At 55.8% G+C, this 14927-nt stretch overlaps 1 protein-coding gene across 3 annotated transcripts in view; it reads right to left on the reverse strand.

Annotated features, from left to right (window-relative positions):
• SH3PXD2A (SH3 and PX domains 2A) overlaps positions 1 to 14927 on the reverse strand; it is a 265189-nt gene that overhangs the window by 11636 nt on the left and 238626 nt on the right. For 2 of the 3 annotated variants that reach the window (XM_023741172.1, XM_023741164.1), the window contains 3 exons: positions 9746 to 9859; positions 5521 to 5604; positions 609 to 726 (listed from right to left, as the gene is read on the reverse strand). In XM_023741172.1, coding sequence (XP_023596940.1) covers positions 609 to 726; positions 5521 to 5604; positions 9746 to 9859 — 316 coding nt within the window. The remainder of the gene's footprint in view (positions 1 to 608; positions 727 to 5520; positions 5605 to 9745; positions 9860 to 14927) is intronic. The other variant, XM_004370109.2, reaches the window with a different exon arrangement.

The raw sequence follows: 14927 nt of genomic DNA on the forward strand, positions 1-14927 counted from the left end.
GAGAGGAGGAAGAGGCCTCTGATGACTTGAGCCAGGACTGGGCTCAGGCCTTATGCTGTTCCAGCTCTCATCACCAAGTGGGCCAGCCCTGAAGAGCAGAGCAGAGCAGAAGGGCTTGGGATCAGCCCGCATCCGTCAGGGACTCTGAAGCCAGAAGCCCACATATGGGGCTGAGTGTTAGGCCGTGGGCAGCAAGGGCTGCCTGCTGGGACCTCAGTGTGGCTCACAGATGCCAGTGCTCCAGGCAGCCCTCACTGCAGAGCACGCCAGGCAGCCCAGGCCGGACACAGAAAACCAGATTCAGATGTGCTGAGCCCTTCTGGCAGATGCGTGGGAAGGGATTACACCACAGCTTGCAAGCGGAGCCAGGGCCCCTGTGCCCCGCTGGCTGCAGCTCAGCCTCTGCTCTGTGTGTCCCAGGAGACAATCTGCAAGATGAGCACTGTCAGGTTGAGCTTTTTAGCTGGGCGGAGTTGCAGCAGCCAAGCCCCTGGGGTGCACGCAAAGCTGCTGTTGGTAACTAACGGGACTTCACATTAGGCTCCACTGCCCAGGCCGGGAAGACAGGGGAGGGAAAAGGCATCTCGCTCCTCTGCCAGTACTCCTACCTGATGTACCACCAGCCCTCCAAATTCTTCCGGATCACCTCCACGGTAACGCCCTTCTCAAAGCCAATCTCGTCCTTGCTTTGGCTGGTGTAAGGCTGCACAGTAACGTACTTCTCCTCTGCAGGTGGTGGGGAAGCAAGAAAGCCTCATTATCTGAGGTCGGGGTGTGAGTCCTCCTTCCTGTCCCTGCCACACCCGGCCTGGCTTAGCTGCTTGCCGAGATGCACTGGGTCGGCCTCTGGCTTTTCCAGGGAAGGGATCCAGTCTCAGGGGTAGAGGCCGGGAGGTCATGGGGGCAGGGCCCCTGCTGTACATAGTGTATGCCCAAGCCAGCCAGGACCCCAGTTTCCCAGGCTGCTGGGGCATGGTGCCTACAGGGCCCCAGAAGCTTGCTAGGCTGAGGGCAGGGTTAGGAGGAGCCTGTTCCTCATGGAACAGTCTGAGACCAGCCCTTGGTGTCCTCTGAATGCCTTGGGTCCCCTGCACACCCTTCCTTCCCTGAATGTGCCACAGTTCCCTCTGTGTCCCAGACGTGCTCTCCTAGCCCTTCCCCCACCTCCACTTCTTCAAAGCTTCCTCATCTGACCTGCAGATGGCTCTAGGGGCACCTCCTTGGTGAAGCCTTCCCTGCCCACCCCTGCCCACTCATTAACACCCGAGGAATCACAGGTCACAAGTTCTAAGAGAATGGTTACATGTGTTTTGTTATGAAAAGGGTCTGTAGTCAAATAAGCAGTGGAAACAAAACCAAGGAGTGCAACACAACCAAGCCTCTCAGAGCCCCCTGTGGGCCGACGTACGCTGTCTGCCGGGGGCGAATGCCACCTGCTCTATTCTCACAAGTGCCTGCCAGGCTTGGGTCTACCAAGGCGTTAACTAAGCACCTTGTGGAATCTCAGGAAAAGGACTGTTGTGGCGGGGCTCGGGCAACCTGGTGTCGTCCCCAGTGTCCTTCAACCTCCCTCCTGGCAGGAGGTCCTGAGACCTCTCATATGGGCCCTTGCTCCGGCTTCTAGGGAGGTGCTTCTTCCCTTGTTGCTGGGGTCCATCTATGCCCCCCTCAACAAGCCCCTGACAGGTAGACCTGGAGCTGGGTGCTCCCTAGCTCTGCCCACAGCCAGCAGGCGGAAGAGCTCCTGACTCCTGGTGGAGCGCCTCTTAGAGAACAGCTCAGGAAGGAACCCACCTGTGTACCCACACTCTCTGGGAGAAAAGAGCAGTGACAGACCGGCACAGACTGAAGCTCTGCCCTTTGGAGGGTTGCCCTGAACCTACGCGGTCCTCTGCCGCCCAGGTGTTCCCTCAGGGCTGAGACAGGGCCTGCCACACAGTAGGTGCTCCAAAGGGACTATCAACTACATCAGGATAGAGAAAGGCAGGGCTGAGAAGGGGCAGTGGTGGGAGGCTTTCTGTGAGCTCCAAATAGCAGGATGCTGATGCAGATGCCTCTCCAGCCTGGCTCCAGCTGTGACAGTCTCCCCCCGGACTCCTTGCTGGACCCTGATGGGCAGCCTGCTGTGGGAGGGCCATCTGCTCATCCTCCTAGGTTATCAGGACCCTGTCTGCAACCTGTGCTGGGCCAACAGCAGCTCCCTTTGGGGTGGAGGCAGTGACCCACCAGGCTGGGAGAACAGAACTGATGGCTGAGTCCAAAAGGCTGCCAAAAAGCAAAAGGTGGTGAGGCTCCACTGGAGCCTCCAAGTGTTCAGCCGGCCCTTCTCGAGTGCAGGCCTTTCTCAGCATTGATGGGGGCAGGGCCTTGCTCCTGGAAGCTTTTGGATTCTCCTCCAGCCATGCTGGGGGGAGCTGCCAAGAACACCTAAGAAGCCCAGGCAGCCAGATTCTGACTCGGGCCTTTGAGAAGTGCAGTGCTCAGCAGGCCGGCCCTCCGCTCTCCTGCCTAGCTCCTAGCCCTGCTCCATCTTCCAGTGGAGCACGGTAAACCCAGGCCTGGGCGGTGGCCAGAGGGGCAACGCCAGGCCTTGGGGATCCAGGGTTCTGAGGTTAGGGTGAGGCGAGGCCTGGGCTCCGCATTTTGCCTTTGCTCAGCTGGGCTATTTTTAAAAGCCTGTGGTTTGAGCAGGAAGCCATCATTAAAGTTTTCCTAGGCAAGGTTGCAGAGAAAAATGACAATCTTCTCTTGGGGAGATCAGAGGAGCCCTGCCCTGCCCTCATGTTAGAGAACTGGGCCCACGACCATCTCCTGGGGCTCGGCCTCCTGGAGCTGCCAGGCCCCAGCAGCAGCCTCCCTGTGTGCCTGATAAGGACAGTCCACGGGCTGAGCAAGGGTCTGCTTTCTGCTGACCCTCCTGGGGTAGGCAGAACCAAAAATGTCATTGAGCTGAGCTGCTCCCTGCAAAAGGCCCTGTTCTGGGGGGCTGAGGGGCTGCTGTGAGCACAGACATCTGGAAGTTCATGTGCTCCCTTGAGCACTCTCTGGGCTGGCTCAGAGGCTGTCCTGCCTGGTCACCGTGTAGGTTCTAGGTGATGAGAATTCAGAGTGCTGGTCCCAGGTGGGCTGGGCCGTCAGACCGACTCTTCCATTTGTCTTAGGGCTCAGTTTTCTGCCGGGGTTTGGCTCAGGTGGCAGACGTGTGGATTACCTCCCCATGGGCACGGGCCACGTGGACCCCAGGCGTCCAAACTCCCAGGTTTCTCCGAGGGAGGAGCAGAGAGGATCCCCCACTGGCTCTGCCCAGACAGAGGGATGTGGTTGGCTGAGGTCTCTGAAAGGGGTGCCCCTTAGGAAACAGAGTTGAGGGAAGCGGGTGCTGGGAGCCCAGGAGGGGTTGTAGGACTCCTCAGGCTTCTGGGAAGCATGGAGGCCATGGTCACTCTGATGTGCCATCAAGTGATGACGGCAACCTCTCCCGGGGCGGGGGTGGTGGTGGTGGTGGTTCGCAAGGCCACTGGCCGGCTGCTGGGTGGGTGGGTTGCGGGGGAGGTGGACAGGCCTGTTTTGGTTTTGGTGGCAGGGACTAGAGAGCCCTGCAGTTTCCAAACCACAGAAGCCTCCTCTTTCCAAACACTTTCCCCTCTGTCAGCAGTCTCCCTGCTCCCCTCCCGCAACCCCCTCCAACTTACCCAAACCCACAGCGAGAGGCCTTCTAATTCCAGAGGCCCAGCTGGCTGAGGGAACAGGAGTGGAGGCCCCAGGAAGCACTGCTTTTCTCTTGTCTAGTTAGCCAATGACCCACTGCCTGCCTCCCCCATCAGCACTGCTGCTTGCAGCGAAGTTTCTCCTAGCCAGCTTTCTTCACGTTTTTCTTGGCTGCTTGATTTAACTTAACGCATAGGGCTAGGGCTGGGAAATTATGTTTAGGTCTCTTATTTTAGAGACAGAGAGAGGGTAGGGTGAGCAAGCTCGCAGTTGTGGGCTAGTATTTTGCTTTTTTGTATTTGTATGTGTATGGGTGATTCTAGAATTATACATTTGGATGGGTATTTGTATCTACATACATCAGTGTACATTTGTAACTGAGATTGCCTGTGTGTATGCGGTTAGTACACGGGGTTGTGTATATGAGACTGTAGGAGCCCTGGTAGTGCAGTGGTTAAACGCTTGGCTGCTAACAGAAAGGCTGGGGGTTCAAACCTACCAGCTGCTCTGTGGGAGACAGATGTGGCCGTCTGCTTCCATAAAGATTTACAGCCTTGGAAACACTATAGGGCACTTCTACTCTGTCCTATAGGGTCGCTACGGTTTGGAATCCATTCGCCAGCAACGGGTTTGGTCTTTAGATGACACTGTATATAAAGGGTTATAGGTACTTGTAGGTGCTGCTGCAAGAGGTGTGTATATGATGTGACCACGGGCAGTGAGCAAGTTCTGTGTACAGTGTATTTGTGACTGTAAGCGGCTCTGTGTAGCTGTGTAAATGGAATTACGCGTGTGGTCTGTGGGGTGGGTGCACAGGGCAGCAGATGTGCAGTGGTGGCGTTGGTTGGATGTAACTGTACTGCAGTCCCACCCGTGGCCGTCAGGGCTGTGCACGGTGGTCATACTTTGCCGGCTGGACATGTGAGGTTCTGGGGTTGTGGCCGTGTGGCAGTGAACACAGAGTTGTGCTTGCGGGCTCAGTGTGTGATGGTGTTTGGAGTAGATGCTGGAGGGGGGCAGAGGAAGGCAAACCTTTGTCCTGCTGTGGTTTCCCGGGTGTGTTCCCCAATCTCGTTTGTCACCAAGGCTCAGGGCTGCATCCCAGCCCCGCCCCACAATGCTGTCCCAGCCCTCCTAGCTTGGACTGACCTTTGCTTTACACTTCGTCTGCTCTTACTGTGTCCTCGACTTGGCAACATCCAGTGCTGGGAGATGCCAGAGGCTCCTGGCTGGACTAACACCCTCATCAGAGTCGGTTGGGGCTGCACCCTGGTGCAGGCTAGCTCTGGCTTTCCCTGCCTTTCTGGTTTCTCTGGAGCTGGCTGAGGAGGAGGCTGTGGGCTGGTCCCTCTTTCTACTCTGTTCCTGAGCAACCACTAGGATAGCTTTGGCTGAGGGAGCCCTGTCTCTGAGGAGAGAAGCAATGCAAGGTGGGGGCGAGTAGAATGCCCACTTCTAGACAAGCTCAGTTCCCTCAATCTTCAGCTTCCAGGACCCATGTGGCCTTTCCTAGAGCCCAGCTGCCCCTTCATCTTCCTTCTCGAGCCTCTTGTCCTGCTTTGGGGAGCCCACACCATTTCCTATGCCCCATGCCCCCAGGAAGTTGGCAGAAGCCAGAGTCGTCCCCAGTGCCACCCCAATTCCCAAGCAGCCCTCCTGGCCCTCCCAGATGCACAAGAAGAGAAAAGAGAGTCTGGCCCATGAATCTGGCTGAGACAGCCAGGGGCAGAGGAGAGCAGAGCCAGGTGGGAGAGAGGCGTAAGTGAGAGAGGTGCCAGCTGCGGGGTTAGGAGAAGCTGCTCCCGCGGTCACCTCGGCTGTGCTGCCTGTTGACCATCCCGCCCAGGGTCCACCGGCGATCCAGGCGCCGCAGATGGGCCTTGCGTCTCTTGGACACTGGTGTGGGAGATGGCGATGGAGCATGCGGCCGACAGGAACCGGCGGAGAGAATGGAGATGCAGATGAGATGGAGTGGGGTGGGTGGGAGGAAGGGATAGAGGCAGGGACTGTCCACATCCCCAGGCCTGGACTGCCCCCCAGGGTGGCCAGCATTTGGGGAAAAACCCAACCCAGGTCAAACCCTGGAGGTGACGCCCGAACCTAGAAGGGAGCTAAAGAACTCAGAATCCCAGCACCTCAGAGAGGAAAAGGATCTCTTGCTCCAGTCCAGTGCCAGGAAACCCCTAGAGAGCAGATCCCTGTGTTGTCCCATGCTGGACAGTGCTGACTCCCAGAAGTGTCTGGGGTCTCCCAGCACCCGGCCTTGCATCCACTCACTCACCAAGTATTCATTGAGAATGTGCACCACAGGCTAGGCCCCAGGTAGAAGAGTAACCAAGCCTAAGAGAGACCTGGGGTCCCTGCCTTTTGGTGCTTCTAGCTCTTTCCACTCTGGGTCTTGTGTATGTCTTTGCTTTCTCAGTCACCCCCTGGATAGGTTTGGTGAGGGCAAAGACTTTGCCTTTCAGCTCTGCATCCCCAGGGCCTAGCCCAGTGTCTGGGCCCCAAGACGTTTGCTGAATGAAATGTACACACAGGCCTTGGTGCTGATCCCTCTCCACAAACATCCATTCGGATTCCGCCAACAACACCCTCCCCAGGGCACACCCTACACTGGCCCTCAGGTTGCTGCAGCCCAGCTCCAGATGCCCCTGCCCTCCCGCTGGACTCCTAGGTGGAAGAGGCACCAGACCAGGGCTCTAGGGTGCCAGCTGGGCCCTACCTCCTGGCACTGCGGCAGAAGGGTGCCAGGCTGCCCAGATCTGGGGGAGGGAGGCCGCTGGTTAGAGTCAAAGTACAACTCTCCAGATGCCCCAGACAAATCCCACCAAGAACTTCTGGAAGGTATCTGCTTTCCCAGAAGGAGGAGAGTGGCCATTTGACCTGCCTCTTGTAAGCAGGAGGCCGGATAAAAGGTTAGGAGGTATGAGTTCTAGTCCAGGCCCACTGCCAGCTCCCTGTGTCTCTCTGAGCCTCTGTTTCCTCATCTGTCATATGGGGTGCCCTGCCTGCCCTGGCTTAAGAGAGACAAAGGGCTAAAAGGAACCTAACCAGTACGACATAAACCAGGTCCTGTGTTGGTCCAGATCGGGAGGATCCCCTGACACTGGCCTCCTGATTAGGGAGTGGGGGAAGGTAGGCTTTCTACTTTCTCTACGGAGACAGAGGCATTTCAGCTGATGCACAGACAGGGGGCCACCCTAACCATAACTCACATTAACTGAGCACTCATGTGTGCCAGGCCTGGTTTAAACAATTCACAAGTATTATCTCACTTAAGCCTCACAAAAACCCTATGTGGTTGGTACTATCTCCATTTTACATATGGGAAAACAGAGGCACAGGGACGTAAAAGTTGCCTGCCAATGATGATGGAGAAGGCCTGACACTGGGGAGACGTTCTGGAGCTGGGGAAACCTGTTAACTGGATGGTCATCTGTCCTTGGGTGCAGCAGCATGGATGACATGGTCTGGTTTGCTGGTCCCAGTGCAGGTCCCCCCACCCGCCCATCCCAGGAGGAAGGCCCGTCATGGGACTGTAGGCCACAGGAGCACCAGCAAAGACCCAGGGCCTGGCCTTGCCTCTGCCACAAACTCACGGGGCTCTGCAGGCCTCCATTTCCTCACCTCTGGTGAGTGACAGATCTGACTGTGCACTAAAGTGCCTCGCGGATGTGCTCTCACTGTCAGTGTGCAAGAGGATGCAAGCCCCCCTTGCCCCCATGGCTAATGCTTCTGAATTCTATCCAGCATACTCGGCTTCCTGAGAAACACGAATATACGCCAGTGTCTGAGAATAGAAATAAACCCAAAGGACCAGTGGTCTCTTTTCTTTCCAAAGCAATGAAGCATGAGCTGTGAGGAGGCCTTGATAGGATGAAGGCTTCCAGTTTCTGTGTACAGGACTCAGGGGACCTACATTGGAATGGCAATGGGGCTGGGGCAGAGATGGCCAGAGAGAGAACCAGGCTGGGCTGATCTCTCAGGCACATGGCTGCAGGGGCAGAGACTGGGAGGCACACCAAAACCCTAGGGCCATTCGCCTGGGCCCTCAAGATGTGATAGCAGAATTTACAGCTGCATGAGTGTGGTCAGGGGGATTGGCACACAGGCCCTGTCAAAAGCATGGAGAAGACCTTATTTTAAGGATGGTCACATGGGTGCAGATGTGGACACAGACAGATGGACGGACAGACAGACAAACACACACACATACACCCTCTGAACACAGACCTCCACTGGCCTCCTGGTTCTCATGCCATCAAGCCCCAAACCCTCCTGCCTGGCTACCATTTGCTCTCTGCAAAGCATCCTTTCTTTGCTGCAACCAGGCTGGTGTCTCTGCCTACACACCTCTCAGACTCTTTCCTGCCCTGGCTTTGTGCCCACGCAGTGTCCCGATCCTCCGCTATCTGCCCAACATCTCTGCTCCGACCTCCCTGGAGTAGTCTTTTCAGCCGGGGGCTCCAATTCCACATAGAAAGCCTCACAATGCTGGGCCCAGAGCTGCCCTCACAGCTTCCGAGCAAAATGCTCCATGGAGAGGGTGCAGCATGGTGGTGAGGAGCATGGCAAAAGAGGCGGAGCGGGATTCAAACCTCAGTTCCGGCATCTGGAAAGGTGGGGGTGGTACCTGTGTCGTCCCAGGGCATTTTGAGGGCATTTAAAGCACCAAGCTGAGCACCTGGTACTTGGTGAGACATTGGTATACTGTAGCTGTTTTCTGAGAGGCTCTGGGAAGCCCCTAGAATGTGGAAGCACCTAAGAGGCAAGGCCTGGGGGCTGGAGACAAACTAGACCAGACCCAGCTCAGAGGTCAAGACCTCAGTGGCTGCACTGTCCAGGGACAGGGATCAGGTGGGGTGTGGGTTCAGCCCCAGGGCTTGGGGAGGAGCCTGCACACGCTGGCCTGTCCACCTCAGGCCTAGCCCCTGGAAACCTGTCACAAGGTGGAAGGCCATCGCAGGGGCCACAGCTCTGGACAAGAAGCTGAAATGAAGCGGGAGGAAGGGTAGAGCCCAACTGCCCGCCAAGTAATTAACTGACATTTAGGGGAAGGATGAATAAGGAGCTGGCACTCAGCAGGCTGCTGGTTTTGGCCTGGCAGTGGGGGTGTTGGGGGAGGAGAGGCAGGCTGGAGGGGGCCTGAGCCTGGTGCCAGGCCTCCATCCCCAGGCTCTCAGACACTCCCATCTGGACTGTCCCCACTGACCGTTAGGAAAGCGCCCTGGCTGCCAGAACACGGGACACGGGAGGCTTGGAAGTTATGATGAGACTGAGCCAGGAGCTGGGGTGGCTCAAACTCCCCGGTTCAGGCAGCTTGCTCTGGAGAATGCCCGAGTCCAAAGACAGCTGCCAGGGCAGTGGTGGCTGTAAGGGGTTGGTGATGAGGGGGCAGTCTCTTTGAAGTGCAACAAGACCCAGACAAAGTTTTGAGCCAGAGCTAATCAGACGGGTGAGTCTGCCAGGGCCTGAGCCATCCCTCAGTTCCTGAGGCCCCGAGAAAGGACCAACAGACCTGCCTTCTGCACCTGCACGCCGGCCAGCCTGACAGCAGTGCAGCATGAACACACAGCAAACGGGGTGTACACCCAGCTCCATGGGGCCATCCTGGCCGCAGGGAGCACAGTGTGGGGCAGGGAGGCAAAGGCAGGTCTCCATGGGGTCCTCCAGGGTTTCTGGGTGGAGGGAGCTTTGGGGGGCTATGCTCTTGGACTGTTCTTCCCAGTCTCTGCCCAAAGTTGCCAAGACCTGAGAGCCAAGCAGATCCTCCTCTATTTTTAGCAGGGCCGCAGGGAGAGGTCTGAGGTGGGTGGTGAGCATGTGGGTCCCCTCAGTGAGATGGGACCTGAGGCAAGGAGCTGGGGGATTCTGACTGGCAGATGGTTATAGGGAGGAGTGTGTGAGAGCTGCCTTCGGGAGGGGATAGAGTCACTCCTGGGGCCAGGAATGGGGCTGGCACCAATCCCCAGACCCTCGGGGCACCAAGCCCCCTACCCCTGCCTCTTCATTCCCCCCTTGGACCTGAAGTCCTTACCTTCCCCAGTCTTGGAGGTGTTGATGTCTGAGTCGTCTCGAGTGCCATTCTGTGCCTCCAGGTAGGTGGCAGGGACCCAGCCCTGCTCCTCAGAGGTGCTCACGAACCACCAGCCTACAGAGGGGACAAGAAAGAGCATGGCCATGAGGGCCCAGCTGGGAGGGTAGAGGCAAGGTCGGAGCTGGGCCGGGGAGGGAAGGGGCAGCAGAGGGCAGAGCACAGAGCACACAGCCTGGTGCGCTTGGCCTGGATCCAGCTCTAGGAGCTCACGTCTCCCTAAGGAAGAAGAGACAACATGCTCCCTGGAAGAAGGGCCTGAAAAACTTCGAGGTGCACTTACACAAATGTCTGATGAAAAAATTAAAAAAGAAAAAGAAACAATGCCATGTCCAGTGTGTGGAATTCTACCTTGTGAGAAAGGCCAAGGGAGCCCTGGACAAACACAGAGACCACTGAGGGTCTTTCAAACCCAGCAGGACCATTGGGTTGGTCTGGAGTTCAGCTGCTTCTCTGCTTTCAAAGGCATCCAGGCCTCAGTGCCTCACAGAGCCTTTCAAGTGGGTCAACCATTTCCCTTTCCCCATCACAGGTCAGTGCTACTTGCACATGCCCTTAAAGCGGGCTGACATTTCAACCACAGCAAGTGGGTACCACATCCTCGCAGCACCCTTGACAGTCTGGCCAAATGAGAAAGGCTCATTCATTTCACTTATTCATTCATTCATCATTCAAACAAACACTGACTGAGCAAATCACTCTGTGAAATACAAAAATGAGGAAGAAGTGGCCTCTAGGGCAAGGCAGAGTAACTGGGAGAAGGCTGGTCTGTGAGAGTAAGAAGTCTAATTTGTTCAAAACACCACTACCCTGTGAGGTAAGTACGTGCAGCCATCATTTCTCTCATTTCATGGGTAAGAAAACTGAAAGAGGGGGCCATGAGCTGGAAGGGTAGGGAGGGGCCAAGCATGGATAGGAAGAGGTCCAGATCCCTTCATGCAACCAAGGATGGAAGGGGTCACAGCCCCTGCTCTCGAGGAAGCTGTGGGTTCAGTTGGAAGACCTGCCCACACAGCTCTTGGAAAGTACCACCAGATAGTATCTGCCCTGGGTCCATTCACTGCATGGACATTGAGTGCTCTAGGGACCTCATGGGCACTCTGGGAGAGTGTCAAGGCAGAGGTGGACTTTGCCATTTGAAGGATGGCAACGGGCTGGCAGAAGGGAGATGGGTGGGTGCTCTGTTGGGGCGGTAGTGAAAGCCTGGGGGGCAGAGGAGTGCCCAGGTGATGAGCACACAGGTCTTGGGACTCCACTAACTGCCTTCCATCCCTTCCTGGAAGAATTCTTCATGGGATCCTGGCTTCTCCCTTCATCCTATTCTGATACTTCTTTGTCATCCAAAGTAATTTGGCATGGTTCTCTTTTCTGCTTACGACAGAGCTCTCTATCTCCAACCCCAGGCCTGGATCTCTGCCCATCTCTATCCCACAGGGTCCACCAGCTCCAGTGGCCAAGGCCCTCAAGGACAGGCTTCCTCCTAACACATAGCCTACACGAGTCTGAAAAGAGCAGCTAGGGCCAGAGAGGGTCACCATCACAGTCAGGAAGAACTGGGGACATGTGAGTAAACAAGAGCTATTCCTTATGCTCTTGGCCATTAGGAGGAAGGCTAATAGGACCACCATTCATTTACATGGTGGAAAGGGCTAAAATGTCTACCTCCCTTGACCTAGGAAGACCCTGAGCTCTATTTCTACTAAGAAAGAAGCTGGTCAAGGATTCCCAGCAGTCAGTCTCATGATGCCCAAGAAGGTTCCTCTGTCTACCCTTTGCAGAGATGGCCAGCAGGAGCCAAGGGGCCAAGGCCTGCCCACTCAGGGGGAGGAAAGAAGAGTGGCCAGTTGGGGTGGGGAGTGTTTCAGCTGTTCTGAGGCCCCAGGCCTGGGGTGGATGCCTTCCTTCTGTCCCTCTGCCAGGTTCAGGTTGGTCAAATACTACAAAGATCTTCTGTGTCATTCTCTTGTCTTTTCTCCAAGTGGCTAGGTATGGGCCTTCTTCATCCCACCCACAGCCACTTGTATATTCTGAGCCTGCCACATGTGGGGCTACTGAGGAGGCTGCTTGGAGTAGCACTGCCATCCTCCCTGAAGCCCAAGCCATAATGGTTTGGTTGCTCAGGGGCTGTGACTGGTGGAGTCCCCCAAAGCAGGCAGAGAGTCTTTGTAGTGGTCACTGCCTGAGATGTCTCTTATCCTTCTCTCAGCCTTTTGGGGAATATTCTCAGAAGTTCCAAAAGTCTCTGCCAGCAAGCACCAGCTCCAGTTCTTCTTCCACAGATCCTGGCTGGAGGTCACAGGACAGGGTTGTCCCGATTCACAGGGTTTTTCTGTCCCATGACTGCCTCCTTGACCACAGACGCAGGCACATCTGCCCAGTCAGTGTCTGTCATCTCCCTTGACACTGTATGGTTCAGGGGTAGGTCAGAAACCAAAGCAAGGCTACTTAGAGGGCTTTTGCAGGAACTGACATGAATGCTTTGATCTGAACCTTAAGCCCCACATAAAGCAAGAATTTCAAGGGTTACTGGGAAGAGCCTGCCTGAGAATTCAGTCAATAAAGAAGCAGGAGAGTCAAGAGATGGGGGGAGAGAAGACAGTCAATGCTGATTAGCAACACTTGAGCTCCTGGTTCCAGCTGCAGCTAGACTACTCGCTTGGACTTCCTAATTACCTGAGCCAATGGACTCCTTGTTCTATTTAATTTAGCTGGAGCTGGGTTTTAATCACTTGAACTCAGAGAGCCCTCACTAACAAAATCCTTAACCAGAAATCACCAAAGATCATGATTGAAGGTCCCCCCCTCATGATCCAAGACTAGAGATCAAAAGACATGTAAAGTGGGCAACTGCTACCATAGACCTCAGCAGGTGAGGACTGACCCTCTGAGCCATTCTGGGTAAGCAGTCACTCCCAAATTCCTGCTCAGTGGGCTAACCTTCAAGAGTCCCATAGAACAGTGCCAACCTGGAGTCACTTTTTGGAGGCTCTTGAAGGCTGAGGCTCTCACATGACTTCCCAGGTCTAGGTTCAAATGCCAAAGGCAGACACTGTTTTGGTTCCCATATCTCATCTAGACCCTCCCCAATCTGGTCACCTCAGGTCCACCCCCCAAACCCAAGCCAAGCCACAAAAGGCCAAAGAAGTGCCCTGAAGGCCTGTCTCAGATAGAAGCCTTTTTTCCCGGGAGAGGGTTTCCCCAGGAAGGGCTTGAGCCAGGGCCAGGGATTTTATTGTCATTGGGTGTGTCCTTGGGACATGCCTAAAGAAACAGGCCAGCTTGAAAATGTGTCTTGTTGAGGATTTGCCAAGATCCCTCCAAGCCCAGCCCATCCCAGCCTCTTTTTCTCCGCCAAGGTGTGCTCACTGCCAACTCCACTCCCTAGAACAACCTATTTTCTCCCCATTTGTCTCCAACAGGTGAATATTCCCTCCCTTTCCTTGTGTGAGCCCATGGCTTCCCGGAAAAGCAGGTAACATGGTGATCTCCTGGGTGGCTGGGACCACTGTCTTCTAAACCTTCTCTCTACCTCTGGAATTTGGGTTGCAAGGTCACCCTCAGCAGAAATGATGGAGCCAAGTCCCCTCCCTGGGTACCAGATGGGCTGTGGGAGGCTTTCCTGGGGGGAATTTCTCCATCAGTCCCATCCATCCCTGATCTGCTATGAAGCAAGTCCATGAGCCTGCTGACCTCCACCCTCATCCTCCCACCCCCTTGGCCATCTAGGGGACCAGACCCCTGCATAGACCTTTCTCCAAGACTCCAAGGGCCGTATAATCCCAGGATTCTGGCCCCTTCTCTACTGGTGGCATTGTCTGCCTCCCCCTTATCTTATACATGGGGGTTTGGAAATCCTTCCATGAACATGCAGTTCCCTCCCTTCCCCTTGGAGTGAGGGATCAGGGATAGAGGGATGGATCTGGACTTGTCGGCAGCAGGGAAGCTCCAAAGGGCAGGGCAGGCCTGATCTCTCCCCACCTCTGCCTACTTGGCACACAGGGGAGAGAGAAGGCATGGCAGAGGCTGGCAGAGGGGCCAAGGGGATGGCAGAGGTGCCCATCCCATGCACTGAGATGGGTGTATATGCACAGAGGTGCAGAGAGGCACGATGCTCTGCACCTCACACCACTTAGGTGCCCCCGACATGCTTGGGGCTATCTCTGAGTCATTCTAGCCTCAAAATCTTCACTGTACCAGAATTTGCAGGGGAGCCTGGGCTGCATTACTGGCTACCATGAGTATCTCCTCACCCCAGTGCAGCAACTTAGGAGCCTACTCTCCTGTAACACCCACCGCCCAAGACTTGGGGCTGAGACCCTTTTGTGCTCCTTGTGCCTTGGTGGTCCCTGCCCACCTTACCCAACAACGCCGGCCTGGGCTTCCACTCCAGCCCCCAACAACACAACTGTAGCATTGGGGCTGTGTTGCTTCAAATCTCAGGCCCCTGCGTCAGGCTCTGTTGACACTAGAGGAGACGGCGGCTTCAGAGAAGAGCTTGCTGCTGGCTTGGCTGTGGGTACCTCCACTGAGTACAGATGGAAAGCTCAAAGACCGCCTGGTGGGCACAGGTGAACATGGGCAGAGGTGGGCAGGCTGCTTGCACCAGCTCATGCAGACCTCCTGGGTGCACTGGCACGTGTTTTCTCCAGGAGGTGCCCTGGGCTTGCTCCCACCCACAGCTGCTGACACGGCTGCTGACAGGCCTCTCCCACTTGCCAGCAGCTCAGACGTCCATTGCTGCAACCAGAGCTCCTGACCAAAGTCACCGCTGCTCCAGCAAGAAGCAACCGAACCTGTGCCCCTGGGTGTGGTCCAGCTGGCTGAGAAGGCTGAGATATCAGCCTAAGAGCCCTGTGGGCTCCCAAACTCACCTCCAATGCAGGCAGAGGCACTGCTGTCTTTCCTACAGTCTGTGGGTATGTGTTCGGGGCAGGTGTAGACAAAGATATGTATTTCTGAGTAAATGGGAGGTGAGTTATATACAAGTACACACTCTCATCTATGTGTGGGAGGGTGTCTATGCACAGGGAACAAAAGTGTATCTGTGCACCCGCCCCATCTGGACCAAGGGAGAATGACAAAAACCAAAGACACAAGGGAAAGATTAGTCCAAAGGACTAATGGA

The sequence above is a fragment of the Trichechus manatus genome, unplaced genomic scaffold (assembly GCF_000243295.1).
Source record: "Trichechus manatus latirostris isolate Lorelei unplaced genomic scaffold, TriManLat1.0 scaffold00007, whole genome shotgun sequence".
In the NCBI taxonomy this organism is placed as follows: domain Eukaryota; kingdom Metazoa; phylum Chordata; class Mammalia; order Sirenia; family Trichechidae; genus Trichechus; species Trichechus manatus.